Raw genomic sequence first — 18,540 nt, 5'->3', positions numbered from 1 at the left:
TGATTAAGGCAAATACAACTATAATTGGTAACAGATTCAAAACACTCTTTGCTCGCTACTGCTGCTCTATCCTTGTGTTTCTTCCTATCAAATTGGAACGGCCCAAAGACTCAGTTTGCTTCTCTGCATGCAAAGCCAAAAAAGGCGATATTGAGACAGTATCTAGTCACTATGTGTTAATAAATATTATTGAGTACAAGATCAAGCTTTTTTTTTTATGTAGTAGAACAAAAAAGAAAGGAACAATTATTCATATTGTTCTAGTAACTCAGTATGCCGCTGATCTTAATTTGTTCTCCATTAGAAGACTTATACAATTTTTATGATAAAATTCAGATGACTTATTGCAATTGCTGCTGTATCCTCTTGTTTAAGTATTTGACAGATCCATCTGAGATACAGAAAAATAAAATCTCTTTCATATGCTTCTCCAAACATTGTAGAGTGAACAGATGAATATTTTAACCTCTTTGAACTTGCCAGTGTGTTAAAAAGGCATTGCAGGCAAGTTCTTAAAGTTGGTGAAACAGGTAAATTCATTGCCTGAGGTGCACCTTTGTAGCATGCTTCAGCTAAAGAACATGTTATAAAAGGTGCTTAATCACTCTTATAAAATGAGAAGAAACCAGAGTTGTGCTAAATAGTCTGTGCATGGGGGAGGGCTGACTCATGCTCTCAGGAGTTAAATAACCCTGGCAGCTGGCACAGCTTCCCTGCTGGCTGTGCTGAGGCTCCTGTGTGCAGGATGGGTGTCATCAAGGCACAAGCTGGCACAGTCTAGAGCACGGTGTGCTGACACAGATGGTGAGGGGTGATTTATATATACACTGGGATAGGCAGCTGTTAGCTGAGGAATGCTGGTTGTAGTATTGAGGTGGACATCTCCACTGATCAGATAAAGATGCAGAAGACGCTTCTTCCATCACAAGTCCTCTTAGGGCAGTGAATCAGAACATTTAGAACCACGATTATATCTCAATTCCTGACAAAAGGCAAATTCATCACACCAGGTCATAGCCAGTATCTTCTTTGTATAGGTGGAGTTATATCTGTGATTGAAAGAGGTGTTTTCACCAAGAAAAACATTCAGCGAGATTTTGTTTGGAAATTTTGTGAACCTCTTTTTCTTGCTTTGTGTAACATAAAGGTGATCATACATAATCCCAGTATGCTTATGAAATTCATTCACACCTTCATACAGTCAGTGCCATTGCAAGCTGATGTTGTGGTCTATGATTTTTACATTGTCACATTTTCAAGGGTGCAGCTTTTTAAAAAAAGGACAACATTGACCCTATCTGATTATCTCTTCCTTTGTATCTAATGTACTTCTAAAGTAGTTGTAAAATAGTATTACTTAAAAGAATGAGCTTATTGTTCACTCATTTCACTTTCTCTATGTCATTTGTTTCTTGTTGCTCACTGTCATTGATCAGCTAGACTGATTAAATGGAATTAGAGATTCATAAATAGTTACTGTCTCCAAATGCTGTCTGGTGCAATAAAGATTAAAGAGATGAGCTTTAAAACCTGCCAGTTGATTCAATTTAAGGGGTGTGACAAGTGCTCATACAGCACAGAGATCTTGGTTTTTTTGTCAAACACATCTGGGGTCAAACCCATAGTATTACAAATTAATGTACTTCATGGATTTTTTAAATTTTAGTTTTCCTTATTCTTTGTCTCAGTGCAATTGTTGCAGTAAATTGTTGTAGCTTAATTGGATGTATCTGGTGTGCTTGACAAGACATTCAACATAACAAATCCTAATGACCCTCTGTAAGTATGAACCACCGCTGTTATTTTAAGACTTGGTGTTAATTCTGTTTTCCTTGGCATGTAAAGAAACACTAAATAAATGTCTTTATATTTTCTAGGGAGTACTTGAAATCTGTCAAGTAACCAGTGTAAGGGAACTCTCACCCTCTGGCTGCTTTCTTTTTAGGAGCAGGTTAGCATTAAAAAAATAATTCCCAATATGTTGGGGTTTAGATGAACAGTGTTAGACAACCTAGAGGAAAATTATGTAAAAGATTGCAATTAATTTTTTTTCTTCTGAAAAAAACCTTCTTTAAGATCTGTCAGATGAGGTGCCCTAAGTCATTTAGCACATTTGACAATGCTCAATCTTTGATTATTATAAGAGTAAAATGTTAAATTTTCTTGTCAGACACCTAAAAATCTATCTGATTTATGGAATACCACTAAATCTTTCAGAGGTGATCTAAAACACAGTCTTAAAAAGTAAGACCCTCATGTGGTCCAAAAGAAGTAAGAAGTACAGGAAGAGAAACTGTAGTTAAAATCCTATTTTATTATTTTGCCCTTGTTATCTATAGTGTCAATAAAAGTAAAGCAGGAGATGTCACAAAAGGTACTAATTATAATAATTTATTTTTCAGTTTTTCCTTTATATCTGTTCATCTCCAAAATATCACTGTGAAAAAAACTATATTGAATGTATAGAGAAATTTTTTGGTCGCTAAATATATCTTTTCTAGCTGAAGCAGGTAATGTATATGAAGTCAATAAAATAGGCATGTTAAAATTATTGAGACTGTGTTAAATAGTCTACAATTTTAGGTCTCAATATCCTATTGATTTGGTTTAAGCCATAAATAATCATTAATGTTCTTTACTTCTGCATTGCAATTTTTCTCTGTAGAGTTTTCACACAGTGGCAAACATGAAGGCTCTGCAGAAATGTTTAAACTGTTTTAAACAAAAGGATTCTTTCTGCCTTTTCACAATTATATGTACTTATCCTAATTTTATTCTCATCAGCCCCTTGTTCTGCCATCATGTGCTGTATTAAGATCATAAAGGTTTTTAACTAAAAATTAAATTATAGGACTTAAACAATTGTGTTTAAATGTGTTGGCTCTTCAAGGTGATTTTGCAGGATTATAGGTGAATGGAAAACTGAATAGGTTAAAATTGGTGGCATGATTGGGTTTTGAAGGGTTGTGGTAAATGGACTGGACTCAAGCTGTGACTGAAAGTGCAGTATCATGGGCTTATCCTGCTACCTGTTGTTTATAATATTTCTATCCATGACCCACAAAGAAATGGTGGTGCATGCTGCCATCAGAGCATTGCTTTTTACTATTTTGCTGAAAACAAGTTTCTGTGTCATTCTATAGAATGACTGAATAGATTGTCAGTCAGTCATTCTATAGAATGACTGTCAGTCATGACAGTGAGAATTCTGTTGATCAAAGCTGACATCTTTTAAGACCTTGAATAATATCAAAAAAAGCCCCACTCATGTGTATTTTGAATAATCAACTGTTCTTGTAGAAGACCTAGAATTTGTGAAACATCTGAAATTACGTTGGGCATTTAACTGTTGAATCTTTATATACTATTTTTCAAGTTTTTAATTGAATTTGCTGTGTGGTTTGTAGACATATGTATGAAAACTTTCATTTGTGTTTGTATTTCAATTACAGGTGCTGTTCTTATGTGGGTCGAAGGGGAAATGGTCCTCAGGCTATATCTATTGGCAAGAACTGTGATAAATTTGGCATAGTTGTCCATGAGTTGGGTCACGTGATAGGTTTTTGGCATGAACATACACGACCAGACCGTGATGACCATGTCACCATCATTAGAGAGAACATCCAACCTGGTGAGATATTCTGACAAGTATTTTGGAAAGAAAAACATGTGTGTGTTTTTGGCATTTCATTCATCTGCTCAACTCTGTTGGAACTGAGTGCTGAATAGCTGAAATAGCAATTATACCTGCTGTTCTTCTTACCTTGATTGATCTCAAATTGATTGAAAATCAAATACTGAAATTATAGTATAATATTTTCCAAAGGCTTGGCCAAGTAGCAAGCCATTAAAATAGAGGGCTAGAAGGAGCAAAATAACAATTATGCTCAAAAACTTTGAAAGAAGCCACTGCTTTTGAGGCTCTTTACAAGTCATATTTCTGTGCTTGAGGAAGGGCATTTCTCTTGTAGGCTATCATAGTGAATGATAAATAGGAATATGTAGCTGCTCAAGAGGCTTTGACCTGGGAGGGTAAGGTGGTCTTTGCAACACACTTACTTTGACTTACAGGAATTCTGTACTCAGAAAAGGTGAAATCAGAAATTGTCCAATGATAGCTTGGAGTATTTGTCTGTTTCTTTAGAAAATATTTCAAAATATTTAAGATATGATGAATCTTTGCCACTTCATCTAGGACTTGGAAGGAGACTGGCAGCTGATACATGCTCCCTTAATTCTCTAAAGTCCTGAAATGGCATGCATGTTTGAGCCTTCTTTCTTGTCTCACTATATTATTGAGTTGGGCAGATGCCATAAGAGCTCCTCCCCTTTTCTTGTACTATGATGAGAAAGTCAGCTGGAGTGCCACCCTTAGCAGCATGCTCTCCCTTTCTGTTGTCTCTCTGGTTTATGACTGAAACTACTTCTTGTGGTGTGGCATGAGCTTGAGGATAACTAAATGGGATCAGGAAGCCATGACCACTTACACATTTGGTTTTTGTTATATTATGCAGCTTATGTTGGTTAAAATGTTAATGTCATTGCAGGGTCTTTTTGCAAGACTCCAGTGGGAATATGAACTGGAGTAAGGAGTGCTTTGTATTGCTGATGTACTGATTAGGTCAAAGAACTTAGGGTATGGAATTATGAACTAAGTATAATTCCTTTTCTCCTGTTCTGCTCTTGTTAATTTGCAACAGCTGGATCTTGAAAATGTGACTTTGTAGAGTCTGCATTACATGAAGCCTCACAGAGAAAGCTTCAGACTTTGCTGAAGCCAAGTCTCCAGTAGTTTAGTGCTGGATTTAGTATCCAGTTAGACTGTTAGTATCCAGTCTAATGAGTGAGGAGGGTTCTTCTGGAGTCTTTGCTGTCAAAATGATTTTTTTTAGGAATTAAGAACCAAACCAGAAATTTGTATGGACTGTACATGAAGCACATCATGATGTGTGGGGCTTTAATGTGTTAGTTGCATGAAACTAGTCTTTCTAAATCCAAATATACAAATTTGATGCATGTTTCAGAAGATGTTTGCCCTATCAGTTAAGGGGGCATAGTAAAATCACACACTTCCTCCCAAATTGCAAAGATTTATGAATGTCAGTGAGTAATTAGGTTAGGATCTTTGTTGGTTTTCTTTCCTTGTTTGGTTTTTATCTTTAGAGAAAAAGATATTAAAGAATCTATAATTATCAATCATTTGTAGGTCAGGAATATAACTTTTTGAAGATGGAGCCTGGAGAGGTGAACTCCCTGGGGGAACCATACGACTTTGACAGCATTATGCACTATGCCAGGAACACCTTCTCAAGGTTGGAGTCTCAGGTTATACCTTTTGGCTTTTAATTCTCTTCCTGTCTGTGAATGCTAAGAACTATGCTTTTTGAAGTATTTTTAAATCCCTTAAAATGTCCCTTGCGACATAATATTCCTACAGCAGTCAAAGCACAGCTTGTTTATTTTAAGCCAAAATAATTTAATTATATTTGAAAATGCGTTTCTTTTCTGTTCAGTTTCAAAGCAGCCTTTTGATCTTGCTTCAGTTCTTTAGATTTTCAGACAAGATAAACTGGAAACATCATTGTATATGATACTCACTTTCTTTTTGTGTCCACAAAAATTTGAATTTAGAAAAATCAAATGAGTGAAATGGCTAGGAATGTTATGTGTAACGTGATCTGTTTTCTAAAAGAAAAATACATCTCCTTTGATGCATGGAGTTTCATAACCATGGATTATGCATGTAGAGCACAGGTTATTTGGATATCTACCACACAAGCCACAGCCTTTGTTAAGGACTGCAGCCTCCTCTCTTTATTTGTTTGACAGTATTGTTACTGTCATAAAAACCTGATAGTAAAGACTTCTGCTGTTTTTGCTCTGTCCTGTTGCAGGCTGATCCTTTCTTATCTCCTTAGTGACTCAGTGGGCTTCTCTCTGAAAGGGTGCAGGGTTGTGGGGAGCTGTGCAATGACCTGGTCCCATAGGTCAGCCCTACTCTGAAGAACTGAAGGAAGCATTAATCCATTCTCCTATTGCATTTCTCAGCTACTTATTCTCCAAAAATACCAGAGTAATGTAAAATTAAAAGAAACCTCCCAAACACCCAACAAAAGGTTTTAGCTTGGAAAGATCTATTCTTGGGTGTTTTTTTGTTGTTGGTTTGGTTTGGTTTGGGTTTGTGGTTTTATTTTTTTAGGGGTGTGTGTGGATTTTTTTTTTAATTTATTTTTCTAATTCATGCATTTTAAGGCAAAACTACTGGACAATCTGACTCTTCAAAATAAACTGAGGGCCACTAAAACCTCACCAGCCTTTGCAAATTTGTTTGGCTTGTTCTCTCTATATAAGTTCTATTATTACATAAAACCAAACCAAAGGCTCTATTACTCAGCATACACATAATTCACCCCTGGAAGAGCATGGGAATGAGGCACATGAGGTAGCTATTAGTCACATTGCTTAATCCAGTTACCCATACCATTACCTTAAGGAAGAGATTATAAGAACCTGTATGAAATAGAGTAATTGAACAAGACAGAACCCCCCTGAGTCCTAGGGCAATGACAACATCAAGGTAATTTGATTTGTTGGCCCTGATTTCACCACTTTCCAAGCTGGCAAAAACTGATAGTGCCATGAATAGGCATGCCCTGCCCCAAGGTATAAGGGCTTGTTACTTCATACTGTCTAAAAATAGCCAGCAAAGCCCTGAGGTTGGCTATTGATTTGCACTAATTTATCCTGCAAGCATGAGTGATGCCCAGTGAGGCATATTGCCAGCTGTTTGTTAGACTTTGCTCACCCAGAGAAGTAGTAGGAATCACAAAACATCATAAAGTTCTTGTCGTGCACAATGATTTTGTTCATGCTGTATTTAAACTTACAGTATGTTCCTTTATTGAAGTGCTAAGGCATTCAAGAGAGGATTGTTTTCAAAGTTTTTCGATGTATGAAAAGTATCCGTTTGATGTTGTGCTGAAATTGAGTGGAAAATAGAATTATAATTCACAGATGCAATCACTTTCTAAAGAATAATGTGCCTTTGTTCTAGAAAATGATTAATGCCATATGTAGTTTATTTCAATGTTTAGGGTAACATCCTGAGATAATTCTGTCTTTACAAATTTCTAGTGATGGCTCAAAAAATCTAACTGGATAAAGAGAGCAATATGTATTTGCAGTACTCAAAATGGTTCATCAATTATAATTTAAAAACCAATATGTCATTTATAAATGATATTCCTAACTACAAGGATCCTTACCATTCATTAATTTTTGGATCTATGTTATGTCTGAAGGTACTGGTTTTACTTTTCAATAAAACCCCTACAGGTATACAGGTGATTATAAATAATTAAATAAAAAGAGACTATAGAAACATATTCTTCTGTTAACTGCTGTTTTATGGGAATTGAAGGATTTTTAATTCCGCAACATGGTAATAGAATGTAGTTTTGTATCTTAGTCTATTGAAATTTATTTGAGAATAGGAAAATGTTTTAGATCATATTTAAAATCGGGGAAATTTTGAATAAATTGCACATTTGGAACAAATGTATTTCTCTGTGATGTCTTGTCATTTAAGGTTAATGTCACTAAAATCACATATGGTAAGTTGATATATTTTATTGCAAGGCAAGTAAAGGCTGGCAAGCAAGCATTTCTGTTTTGAAAGTGTCAGCAGTTAGAGTCGAGTTAAATGTCTTACAACACTTGACAGAATCATGATTGGCAAATGTCTTTGACTTTACCTGCTCTCACATGTAAGTCAGACTGTAGGATTTCTTATAAAATCTTTGTTAAAAATAGGAGTTTTGCGATTAAGAATTTTGTGCTAGAGATTAACTTATGTATTTTAATGAAATTTTATATCTTTTTTTCCAATATAGCAATAGCTTAATGGCAGTGTCTTTTCCCTGTATAGTCTTAATTGTAGTTAGAGATCTTCCTCTTTTTAAGCAGAAGTATAAAAGCTGATTTGTTAATTGATGTACTGGGAGAAGATTCTTTTTTGGTAACTTTGCATAAAGTTTGCCAACTTGAGGAATTTATAGCATGTTGTCTGCATTTGAAGTTGTGTATATTATCCTCTTATTTATGCCAAATGTAAAAACCAGATTTACAAAACAGGTATACATTCATGGAACTCAGACAGTTTTATGAGAGAAGCCTGATGGGGGTTTTTGGGGTCTATTTTTATTTTTATTTTTTTTAGGGGCATGTTTCTGGATACCATTCTCCCTTCCCGTGATGACAATGGTATACGACCTGCCATTGGCCAGCGTACCCGTCTAAGTAAAGGAGATATTGCACAGGCAAGAAAGCTGTATAGATGTCCAGGTATTGCACCACAAACAAAAAAAACCACATACTAGCAACTGTTTGACTTGTTGTTCAAGAGCAATGATAAACTTTTTGAGTCAGCTGCTCAGTATTCTCTTTCTATGTTGGCAACTGACATAGGCTGATGAGGAATCAAATCATAAAAAAAGCCTTACGGATAAGGTCACTGGAATGCAAAGTACCTAAGGACAGATGAACTGTATGAAACAGCATGACATTTCAATCTGCTTTTCTTAGCTGTTCAACAACTAGAAAAATATGTTTAATATCACTTCTGGTTTGCATACTCGCTGGAGTCCTTTATTTGAATTCAAGTTGAGTGCAGAAGGAGCAAAATGAATTACTGTGCTTGGCTGTGAATCCATTATATTTTTTTTAAATGTGTAAATGAAAGAAGCGAGGACAACCAAATTGTAAACTCTTGTGTGGATGAGATGGTTAGATCTTTCTACAAAATTTCTGTCGTTTTAACAGATGCATTTAAAATTTAAATATCTTCTGCCTAATTCTGTCATTCTATAATTTGAATGCATATTAATTTTTTATCTCAAAATAGTGTGGTTGAGTTGCTGTCTGTCTCAGAGACATCAGTGGCAGGCCTGGAGTAACCCAGAGTCAACCCCATTGTTTGTGTTCTTTAGTACTCTTTCTTCACTAAGTGCTGCCAGAATGGTGGAGATCTCAAAGGAAAAGATTTTAATCTCCTTGCTCTAGTTACTGCTGATACCACTGTTAACCTTTGGTGTCAACCAAAGAAGTGCAGAAGTGACATCTCTCAGTCAGAATTTACCAGCAAGATCCTTGTGGACTGGACATCCCAGCTCTGAGCCACACAGGCTTACAGCCATACTGCTCCTCATGGGAATGAATGACATCTCAGGAGCCGTTTTAACTTAGATACATTGCCACTTTTAACCAACTGATCAACACAAAAGGATTAGAGAAAGCAATCTGTGTTAAAGCGATGGAGTTGCTTCAAGTTTGTACCAGCAGCAGTGAGATCTACTGGAGATCTGGGGGTTCTGATGTGCATTTGGTGTACCTGGTACAGCTGAAATGTGCTTTTCCTTTGTGCTGTAAGCACGCTGAATCATACTCTTGTATATACTGAGAACAGGCACAGAGATTCTGGGCCTACCAGAGTAGAAACCACTTAAACACCTTTTCTTTAACAACTGTTCCTTTGGGAACAATTTCTGCTCTTACCTTTTGGTACAGAAAGTACTTTAATAATGACATGCTTGACAGCAGTATTTCTAATGAAAGCATATGGAGAGCAACAACTTCATGAACACAAAGAATATGTATATATTTTGATAAAAGACAAGTATTGGAGGAAAAAAGTATATAAAAGTAAAACTGCTGGGCAAGTAGGTAGTATCTCAGGATCATTTTGACTTAAGGAAAAAAATGGAAAGAAATTATAAACTAGTCTGTTTAGTATATATATGATACACTAATATGCACTTTCAAAACTCTAAAAGATACAATGTACATTTAGAGCCAGTGTTCAAACAGCTGCTCAGAGAAAATATCTTTTTCATATATGTCATGAAAATGTATTGAGAGTTATAATTTCTTTCAATGTCATAAAAGTCTTGTTGAAAGTTCATTTCACAGCATAGTAAAACCACTGTGGTTGTTCGGTAGCAGTTTGCATTTGAAAAGTAAGATATTTTTTGCAGCACCAGTGAACATGGGTCACATGAACAATAAAAATGAATGGTGGTTGAAGGATTATGGTCCTTTTTTTGGCACCCAGCTTTGCAAAATTTGGGATAAAACATATTGGTGTTCCAGCCTAACTTAGATGAGCCATGCCATAAAAGAAAGTGAGTTTTAAGAGAGAGAAAAAGGCAGAAGTTTTTTCTACAAATGTTAAATAGCATACTATTTAAAATGCTATTTTTTCAGTTAATATTTTTAATAGAAGTTGCATAGCTGAATAACGCAACCCAGACAGAATCCAATAAAGAAAGCAAATCTCTGAAAGTTACGTAGTACTTCTAGTAAATTTTGCAGCAAATACTGAAACTGAAAATTCAGACAAGCATAAAGCTTTTGTTTTTATGTAAAGAAGCAAATGATCATTGTAGTACATAGCAATAAAATCCCTGATACTGTGTTGCTTCTGAAGGTATGTTTTATTTCCTATTTCAGAAAAAAATTATTAATCATGATTCCTGCTTATTATAAAACAGCAGTGAATATTTCAATCCTTAATAATATGTGCATTGTTTCATGTGTTCTTTTGTGCTGCCTTAAATGCAGTGCAATGAAAATGCAGAAATCAATTACTTAATCAGCGTTTTCCAGAGACTCACACTTCTATGATAAAGGATTTTATAGTATTGTGCATGTTTTGTTTGGAGTTCTAATTATTTCTGCAAACAGTTGCAGGCCCAAGTCCTTTTTTAGGGCTGTGAACATGAAGTTGAGCTCAGGATTGCTGGAAAATACAGGTGATCCTCACAGCAGGGAAGAAGCTGAGCCTTCCAGGGTGTTTTAGATAGTGAGGATATTCAGGATCATTTTTCAGGAAGGGGCTTAATGACCAAGAAACAGTTTTGAGACTGGTGAAGCCAGAGTGAGATTTGATAACCTACCCTTTCAGCAGAGGGGGGTAAGTACCAGGTCTCTAAAATGTAGCAACAGCAATTTTGGTTTGTTTTTAAGTTTTCCTTAGGATTTTTGTAAAAGGAAAATGTAATTGCTGATAGGGATCTGTTACATTTTAAAACCAAATTATATTGTTATGTGATGGAATAATAAGGGGAAAGAAAACAACTAAGTTGAAGTCCTTCCTCTGCCAATCTAATTTTGAATTTTGATTGTCTTGGTATTTGAGAATAAAACTTGAAGTTCAAGGTTGGATGTATTACAGTTTTCAGACAGTCTAATTGAGTAATAAAATGTGTTTTCTGCTAGCTGCTAAAATTTCAATGCTGGTCTGCCTCTATAGTTTTGTATAGAAATTGTAGTTAATGTTTATATAGCTTAATAGGAGCAGAAGAATAAGAAAGGAAAATAATGGAGAAAGATACTCATGTGCCAAAGGAACAAAAAAAAGTATGTAGAGTGGGACTGCATAATGGATAGGAAATTCTCAGACTGGTGGGAGAAATTTGTTTAGAGGAAGAGAAGGTGGATGGATGAAGTTCAGCAAATTTACAAATTGCCTGGGTTAGATTTGAAAAGAATATTCACCTTCAAAAGTCAGCCTTCATTTACTGCATAAGGAGAATTAGGATTTTTAGATTAAGACAGTTTCCTTATAACTATAAAGAGTAATCAAGTCAATAGTAAGACCCTGAGTTGCAGTAAACTGATTTAAGTTTTTGATTTAACAAGAATATGATCAGCAGTAGATATTTTTAAGGCTCTGTGGCAGCTTTCTATGCTATATATGTATGGTTATACAGACTTGTGTCTAAGTGTTAAAGAACTTAAAGAAAAAGGATAAACTCAAATTAGCCATAAATTATACTATTCATTTGCTAGTGCTATGTGAAAAGGAATGAGACTTGGTTCCCTAAGTGTCCTGGGGGATCTGGGCTTCATCATTTGCAGATTTCACAGTAATCCTTGATGGGACTTGGCCATGTGTGTAGGCCAGCCCAGAGAGGTGTCACACTCAGGCTGTGTAATTAAACACTGCTGCAGCGTGCACTGGTGGGAATGGCTTTGTATAAGCACATAATCTACCTGCTGCCTACACCCAGTGCTAATCTTTACAAGGAGAAGCAAAAATAGTTTCCCTCTCCTAACCATGGAAAGTCTTATTAGATGTCTAACCTTCTCAAGCTGTAAAGCAGAGGAGAGTGGCTTTTATGGCTAGAGTATGTGTGTGGGGAAAGTTAAAGTGGCATTTCTGCAAGTGGTCTAGCCTAGTAAAATTGATATAAGGCATGACATTTGAAAGGAGGGGAAAAGCATCAGAGAAAACCTTGGCAAATGTTAATGATTAACAAAGGAATAAAAATGTACAAATGCTTTTAAAAGCATTGTAAAGCATTGCTATTTAAAGCATATATGATTGAAGTTGTGATTGATATCTTCTGACTTGAAATATACTAAAATAAGTATGAAATGAAATTTAAATAAGTGGCCCTTAACACTCATTTTCCTTCCACATTTCTCTTCCAAAGTGGATTTCATTACTAGTGGATCATTATACAGTAGAAAAAAATAAATTGTAATATTCTGTCTTATAAACCTAGTCATGAATACTGCAATTGCTGCAGTCCAAATACAAAGAAAACCTTTACATTCTCTAGTGATAGTACGTTAACTGTTTCCCGTTGCCTAGAAATGTGCTTTTCAACAAGAAATTCCCAAATATCACCCTGTCTACTGCAGCTTTGGAAGCCAGCCTAGAGCTCAAATCCCATAGAAAATTACTTCAACTATTGATTGGTATAAGCTGTTCCTGTTATAGCTCCCTTAAGTAATCAAGAATTTACAATTAAAAGATAAGTATGGTAAAACACATGAAGCCCAAGTGCATTTTATAAATTCTGATTGTGTTAATTCTTAGTAGGAAGCTATCTACTTACAAATTTTCATATGCTTCTGTTAAATTTAGAGATATTTCTGAAAATAATTTTAATTTGATAGAGAGCTCCCAGGAATTTAATAAGGATAGAAGGTAAATTTTCATATTAAATGCTTTATTCTGTAATTTCTGGCAGGGGAAAAAAGTTCTGTGACTCCTTTTGCAACTTAAAAGTCATTGCTTTAGGTCTATGCACATCTTCTGTAGATGGAGCATGGAATGTTCCAACATAGACTTAATGAAACCATGGATGAGAGGAAGAATAACAGAGGGCTCTAAAAGGGGCGAGAGGATTACTTGGATTCTTGTGAATGTCTCATCTTGAGGCCCTACTGTCCTCCAACAATTTCACTGTTGGCTTTTTTTGAGGTGATTTACTTATGCACTGTAAGCTCTGGCACAGTTACCAGCTCTGGGGTAACCCAGTACAGGACTCTGCAACTTAAATGACTTTGCATTCATTGTTGTGTTAAAAATAAATTGTGGTTAATGACAGATACAGCCTTTGCATTGAAAGGGCTTTGTGCAGAAATGTCACTTGCCGCAGCTGTCTGCAACTTTTTAAAGATAAAACTGCATTTTTTAAATGGAGGGAGGAAAATATTTTATTTTCCTGTTTAATTCCTAAAGGACACAGTGATGGTGGCTTCAGCTGTTACACTTCTGGAGAGCCATGCCGCTCTTTCCTTTCTCTTCTTATCATGATCATCATTTGAGTGTCAGAGAGACTATTTAATGCCTTGAGTATAATTTCTGCCTGATATAACAGTGTAGTTATCCAATCACATCTTAGGTGCATTTTAACAAAACAGCTTTACGGCTGTGCTGTCTGTCTTTGTCATAGGCAATCCTTTCCTTTGTCCTCTTTTATTTAAAGATTTTCCAGAACATTTATAATTCATTGATATTTTGATGACACTGTTGTTCACCTGCTGGCAATTGTAATATGAAAGCACTGCAAATCTGATTACACTGTTAGTAATGAGATAATATCAAATTCATATCTTGTGTCACACCTGCAAAATCAGTGGGAGAAAATTTTTGATTAAGGTCAAAAAAGATGACTGACTAAGGTGCAACACCCTACCAAAGTCAGTTTTGATGGTGGAGAGTGGCTGGAACTTCCAATGCTAAATTTTAGTGTGAAGATGATTTATTAGCCAACATCTAGCAGCGTGATTGACAGGTGAGAGAAGGGTGCTAAAATCTTCAATAATAAAGAATATAAAATCCCTTGGTATTTTAAGAACTTACATTTGCTTTGCTTTTATTACTACAAATCATTCTTGCTAAGAGACTTTGTCAAATATACGATTTAGTTTTCTATACCAACATAAAAGCGAGTTTAGGTCAGATCAGTTTTTCATGTGGGTAAAGGACTAAATTAAATGAAACCACTGAAAAAATTTCAGTGTGATGCAAGTCATGTTGTGCTAGCATTTCTTTTAGTTCTTAAAGGATGTCTAACTTTTTTTTTCTAATTACCAAAAGAGTTCTATGTATAATATTGCGGTTGATTGACAGCAATATTTTTAAGGCTGCCATAATTTTGGTTATGTCAGCAGACAGCACACAAGTGAAATAGTTCATGGAATAAAAACATCCTGCATAAAATGGAATGAATGTCAAACTGGCTTAAAAAAAAGCTTTTAATAAATTGTAAACTAACCAGTTTATTTTCCATTCTGCATCTGCAGTGAGTTAAATAAATTCTGAGTAGATATTGGAAAGATGCATTTTTCTCCCTTAGGCACATTACATTTTATATTTTTACTGTAATTTGTTTCTTTCAGCCTGTGGAGAAACACTGCAGGAATCTACAGGCAACTTTTCTTCTCCTGGGTTTCCAAATGGTTATCCTTCCTACACACACTGCATATGGAGAATCTCTGTGACCCCGGGAGAGAAGGTATTTTAATGTTCCTTTAGCTAGACACAGATACTATTTTCAAAGTAAAATGTTGTGATTTTTTAGCTTTTTGTTTAAGTTTAAAAGATGCATATTAATTGAAAATAAGAGTGTCATAAAAAATGGGACCATGGGTTCTGTACTATCACTTTGATCTGTGGCATTAGAACTCATCATCAATTCAATAGATGTGCCTGTGAAATAAAGACATGATTTCAATCTGCCATATGTTTGCACCATGAACTCCCTTTAAAACTGGCTCCTAGTTCAGTTTATGCTTCAATATAAAATAGAAGAGGCGATTCAGGCTCCTGAATGGTCCATTTCCCAGCATGGGTTTGGGCAAGCTGACCTGAGCTGTATGGCACTGATACTTGGGCTGTGACTAAGGAAGTTCTTAGTGTGTTCAATAAGATGCTTCTGAAATGGAACCATAATAACATGGGTAAAGAATGTGTCACTGTGGGTGTTCCCTGGAATTGGTTCTAGTGCATATAGTTTTACTTTCTGGGGATTAATTTTATGGGGAAAAGACTGGGGGGGAGAGGGGGGGAATGGGCTTGGTGAGAGCAATTTGGAGAGAGAAGTGTGCCGTCCTAGTGAAAGCAAAACCTGTCCTTCTTATGTACACTTTCAAAATGTGCTACTAAATCTCATTTTAAATTATTGGCTCAAATATCAGGCTCCTTCAAAGCAAATAAGGATAGAGGGAGTGATAAAAAGCTTCATTTGAGACAAAATATGCAGGAAAAAGGATGTAAGTTTCCTCATGTGAAGCAGTGGCTAGTATCAAGCAGTCAAGTACTGAAGACTAAAATACAGAATCCAAAGACTGAAAAATGGAATCTAACAGATCCAGTACTGGCAAGTTCAAATAGAAAGACCAAGCACTTGCCCCCAGATAGTTCAGTAATTTGTCTCAGAAATCTCCCACTATGTATGAATTCGACATTCTTTTCTCCTGATTTTATTACTTTGTTCTGTGTTTCTTTCAGGTCAGGGTCCTGGTAGACACCAAGAATATATACTCTTGTTGTCCTAATAGATCCTGAAGAGCTGTAAGGGCATTTGCTACTGTGGGGAATGAAAGAAAAGTCATTTGGAGAGTGTTTGCCCTCCTTTGGGCAAGAGCCAGAGCCCGGAGGAAAACTAAACACTATCTGCTGGGAGGAAAAGGGTGGCTCAGCATGTTGTCAGGGAAAAAAAAGGAAGAGATGAATAAGAGAATGTTTGTGCAAAAGATGAAAATTACTCTAGATAGTAAATTTATGTCCCCATTATTTGTGTTGCATTTTAGACATGATTGTGATAACAACAAAAATGGCTTAAGTTTTTTTCCACAGTTCCATTAAAAAACAATAAAAAATCATGTTCATCTACAATTATTTGCTCTTGAAAAAAATTCTAATATATGAGTTAATGTTGATTTTTAAGTATTTATAGCATACTCCAACTTTGTGTAAGCCTATCTATAGGCACCAGTGTAATATGTTTGTAATATAACAAAAAAATAGTCTTGAGTTTGTAACCACCACTGAAGCTGCCAATTATACTGGACAGAATATTAATGGGGGAAGGCCCCTGTGTTGAAGTCAGCAACGTGAGAGGACTGGCTCCTTTCCCAATTTATTCCTTTACCTTTTACTTTTGAGACTGAAGACTACATGGTAAAATGTAGCTGTAAAAGCTGTACTCAGTATATCTATACACAGAAAAGTCTTGGAGGGAGGATGGTGTTATTAATGCTGTATGCCCTCAGCCAGGGAGAATCCTGCCTTCTGGTGTGTAGAAATTTTATTGGCATAGGGAGAGTTGCAACTGTGCCAGTGTTTTATTTGAATCTGCCTTTTGAATAGATTGCACAACTTTTCAGTTTTCCTTAATGTTTTACATGAAAGATAAAATAGGCCAGAAAAATCTTTGATTGATATGGGTAAAAAATTGCCACCTGCAAAAATCTTGGTTTATATTACTCGTATTTGTTTTATATTTTGTGCTTTCTTATCTCAGGCAGTAAGAGGTATGATATATTCTCTTGGAAGCTGCAGTAGCACAATCCAATCTGCTGTGTAATCAATAATTCTTTAATTGTGCTGACAAATACTCATTGATTGCTTTTCCTGGGAAGGCTCTCAGCCATCCTGTCCCCTTGAACAAGCTCTGCCTTGTCTGTAGCTCTGTTTAGTACTTTGCAGAATAGCAAATTGGAATCTTAAATATATTTAAACTTGTTTGGTTCATGACCAGAAATCATGCTGTGACAGATTGGGGGTTCAGCCTATGTACAGCTAATGAATTCTGGTCAGTGTTAAGAAATTGCTGTATCATCAAATACCTTGGCATGCCAGAGTGAGAAAAGGCTGTGAAGGTTATTTCATGTAGTTTCAAAAGCAGGGGCCGTTGAGGAGGCTCATTAAATTTTAACCATTTCCACTTAGATAGCAGCACTTTGAGACATTGACATGATCACAGCTAAGTGAAACCTTCCATTTCCCACCCCTATCCTGGCAATTAAGGTTTGGGAAAAGGTGAATTTCCAAACAAAAACCAGGGAAGAAATCTGATGTTTCAGCTGTGTCATGGAAAAAAGGGAAACTTGTGGTTAGAGTGGTGAGAGACCTCCAGGCTGTAAGGAGCTGAAGCAGAGGAGGAGGTACAGGTTGTGGTTTCTGTGGCTTGCTTCCAGCAGAGCCAGCTGGGTTTGTGTAAGCAGCTGTCTGCATCTCATGAAAAGGGGCTCCCTCTTGTGAACCCCTCTGACTGCACAGATAGGGGGGTAAAGTTGCCATGGCTGGGAAAGGACAAGACTGGTAAGGGCAGCTGGCTTTCTAAGCAGTATGGCTAAATACTACTTATCTTTTGAGAAAAAAAAAAAGAAGGTAGGAGTTTCGAGGGAATCTGAACTGCAAAGTGAATGATTTGAGGGGAACAAAAGTTTTGTAAGTTGGTGTGGTCTCTTTACTTGAAGGAAGAGTTGGAAGAGAAAAATTCTGCCAAGGACAGAGAATTTCTTTGTGAATGAGAGAATGGTCTCTGCCATCATCTGAAGCAGATTCAAATAGAAATTGGAAATGTATTAAAAAAACTGAAGCAAAGTAAAGCATATGAAGTTTTTACTTTTAGCCGGCTCTTCATATTTCTCATGGTAAATAGGTGGTTTTGGAATTCTGGCAATATTTGTGCATTTATTTCTTCAGTACATCTTCCTGAAGGACTGCCTGAGTAGTAAAGCCAAAATATCCTGCGGGTTAAATATCCATGAAAGGGGGCATGAAGCCAAGAACTTTGAAATGGAACTAAACCATCTTATCTGACTGGGTTAATTTTTCCAGTTATGGTGTTAGAATTTTTACCTTGCGTCTGGACTAAGGGTAAATTCCTCTCCTTTCAACTGACACTCACAGCTGCTCCATAGGCTGCCAGGGAGATGTATTTTTGCAGTGTGAGGTACCTGCTCCTGTGCAGCAATTTGTGTTTGTTTTATAATGGCAGGTTTCAATTGCAAATTTCTAGGATCAAAGCTAAGATAACACCAATTCTATGCTCAAATGTGAATAGAGAAGAATTTCAGTTAGTTTGAAATATTTATTTATGTACACTGAGGAACTGATTCTGAAGCAGATGAATTTTTTTCCAAGTACACCTAAATCCAATTAAAAGGTATTAATTGGAAGTAATTTCATAATACAAAATATGAATAACTTTTAATCTGCTTGTTTGGATTTATCCC

General features: G+C 36.0%; 1 protein-coding gene across 1 annotated transcript in view; it reads left to right on the top strand.

Moving 5' to 3' along the window:
* Positions 1-18,540, top strand: part of TLL1 (tolloid like 1) — a 126,985-nt gene that overhangs the window by 69,255 nt on the left and 39,190 nt on the right. Inside the window, exons 6-9 of the mRNA XM_030947157.1 lie at positions 3,453-3,631; positions 5,207-5,312; positions 8,219-8,343; positions 14,695-14,810. Of these exons, the coding sequence (XP_030803017.1) occupies positions 3,453-3,631; positions 5,207-5,312; positions 8,219-8,343; positions 14,695-14,810 (526 nt within the window). The remainder of the gene's footprint in view (positions 1-3,452; positions 3,632-5,206; positions 5,313-8,218; positions 8,344-14,694; positions 14,811-18,540) is intronic.

Source organism: Camarhynchus parvulus, chromosome 4 (genome assembly GCF_901933205.1).
Source record: "Camarhynchus parvulus chromosome 4, STF_HiC, whole genome shotgun sequence".
Classification (NCBI taxonomy): domain Eukaryota; kingdom Metazoa; phylum Chordata; class Aves; order Passeriformes; family Thraupidae; genus Camarhynchus; species Camarhynchus parvulus.
The sequence above is the reverse complement of the archived record's forward strand: the minus strand, read 5'-3'. Positions and strand labels throughout refer to the sequence as shown.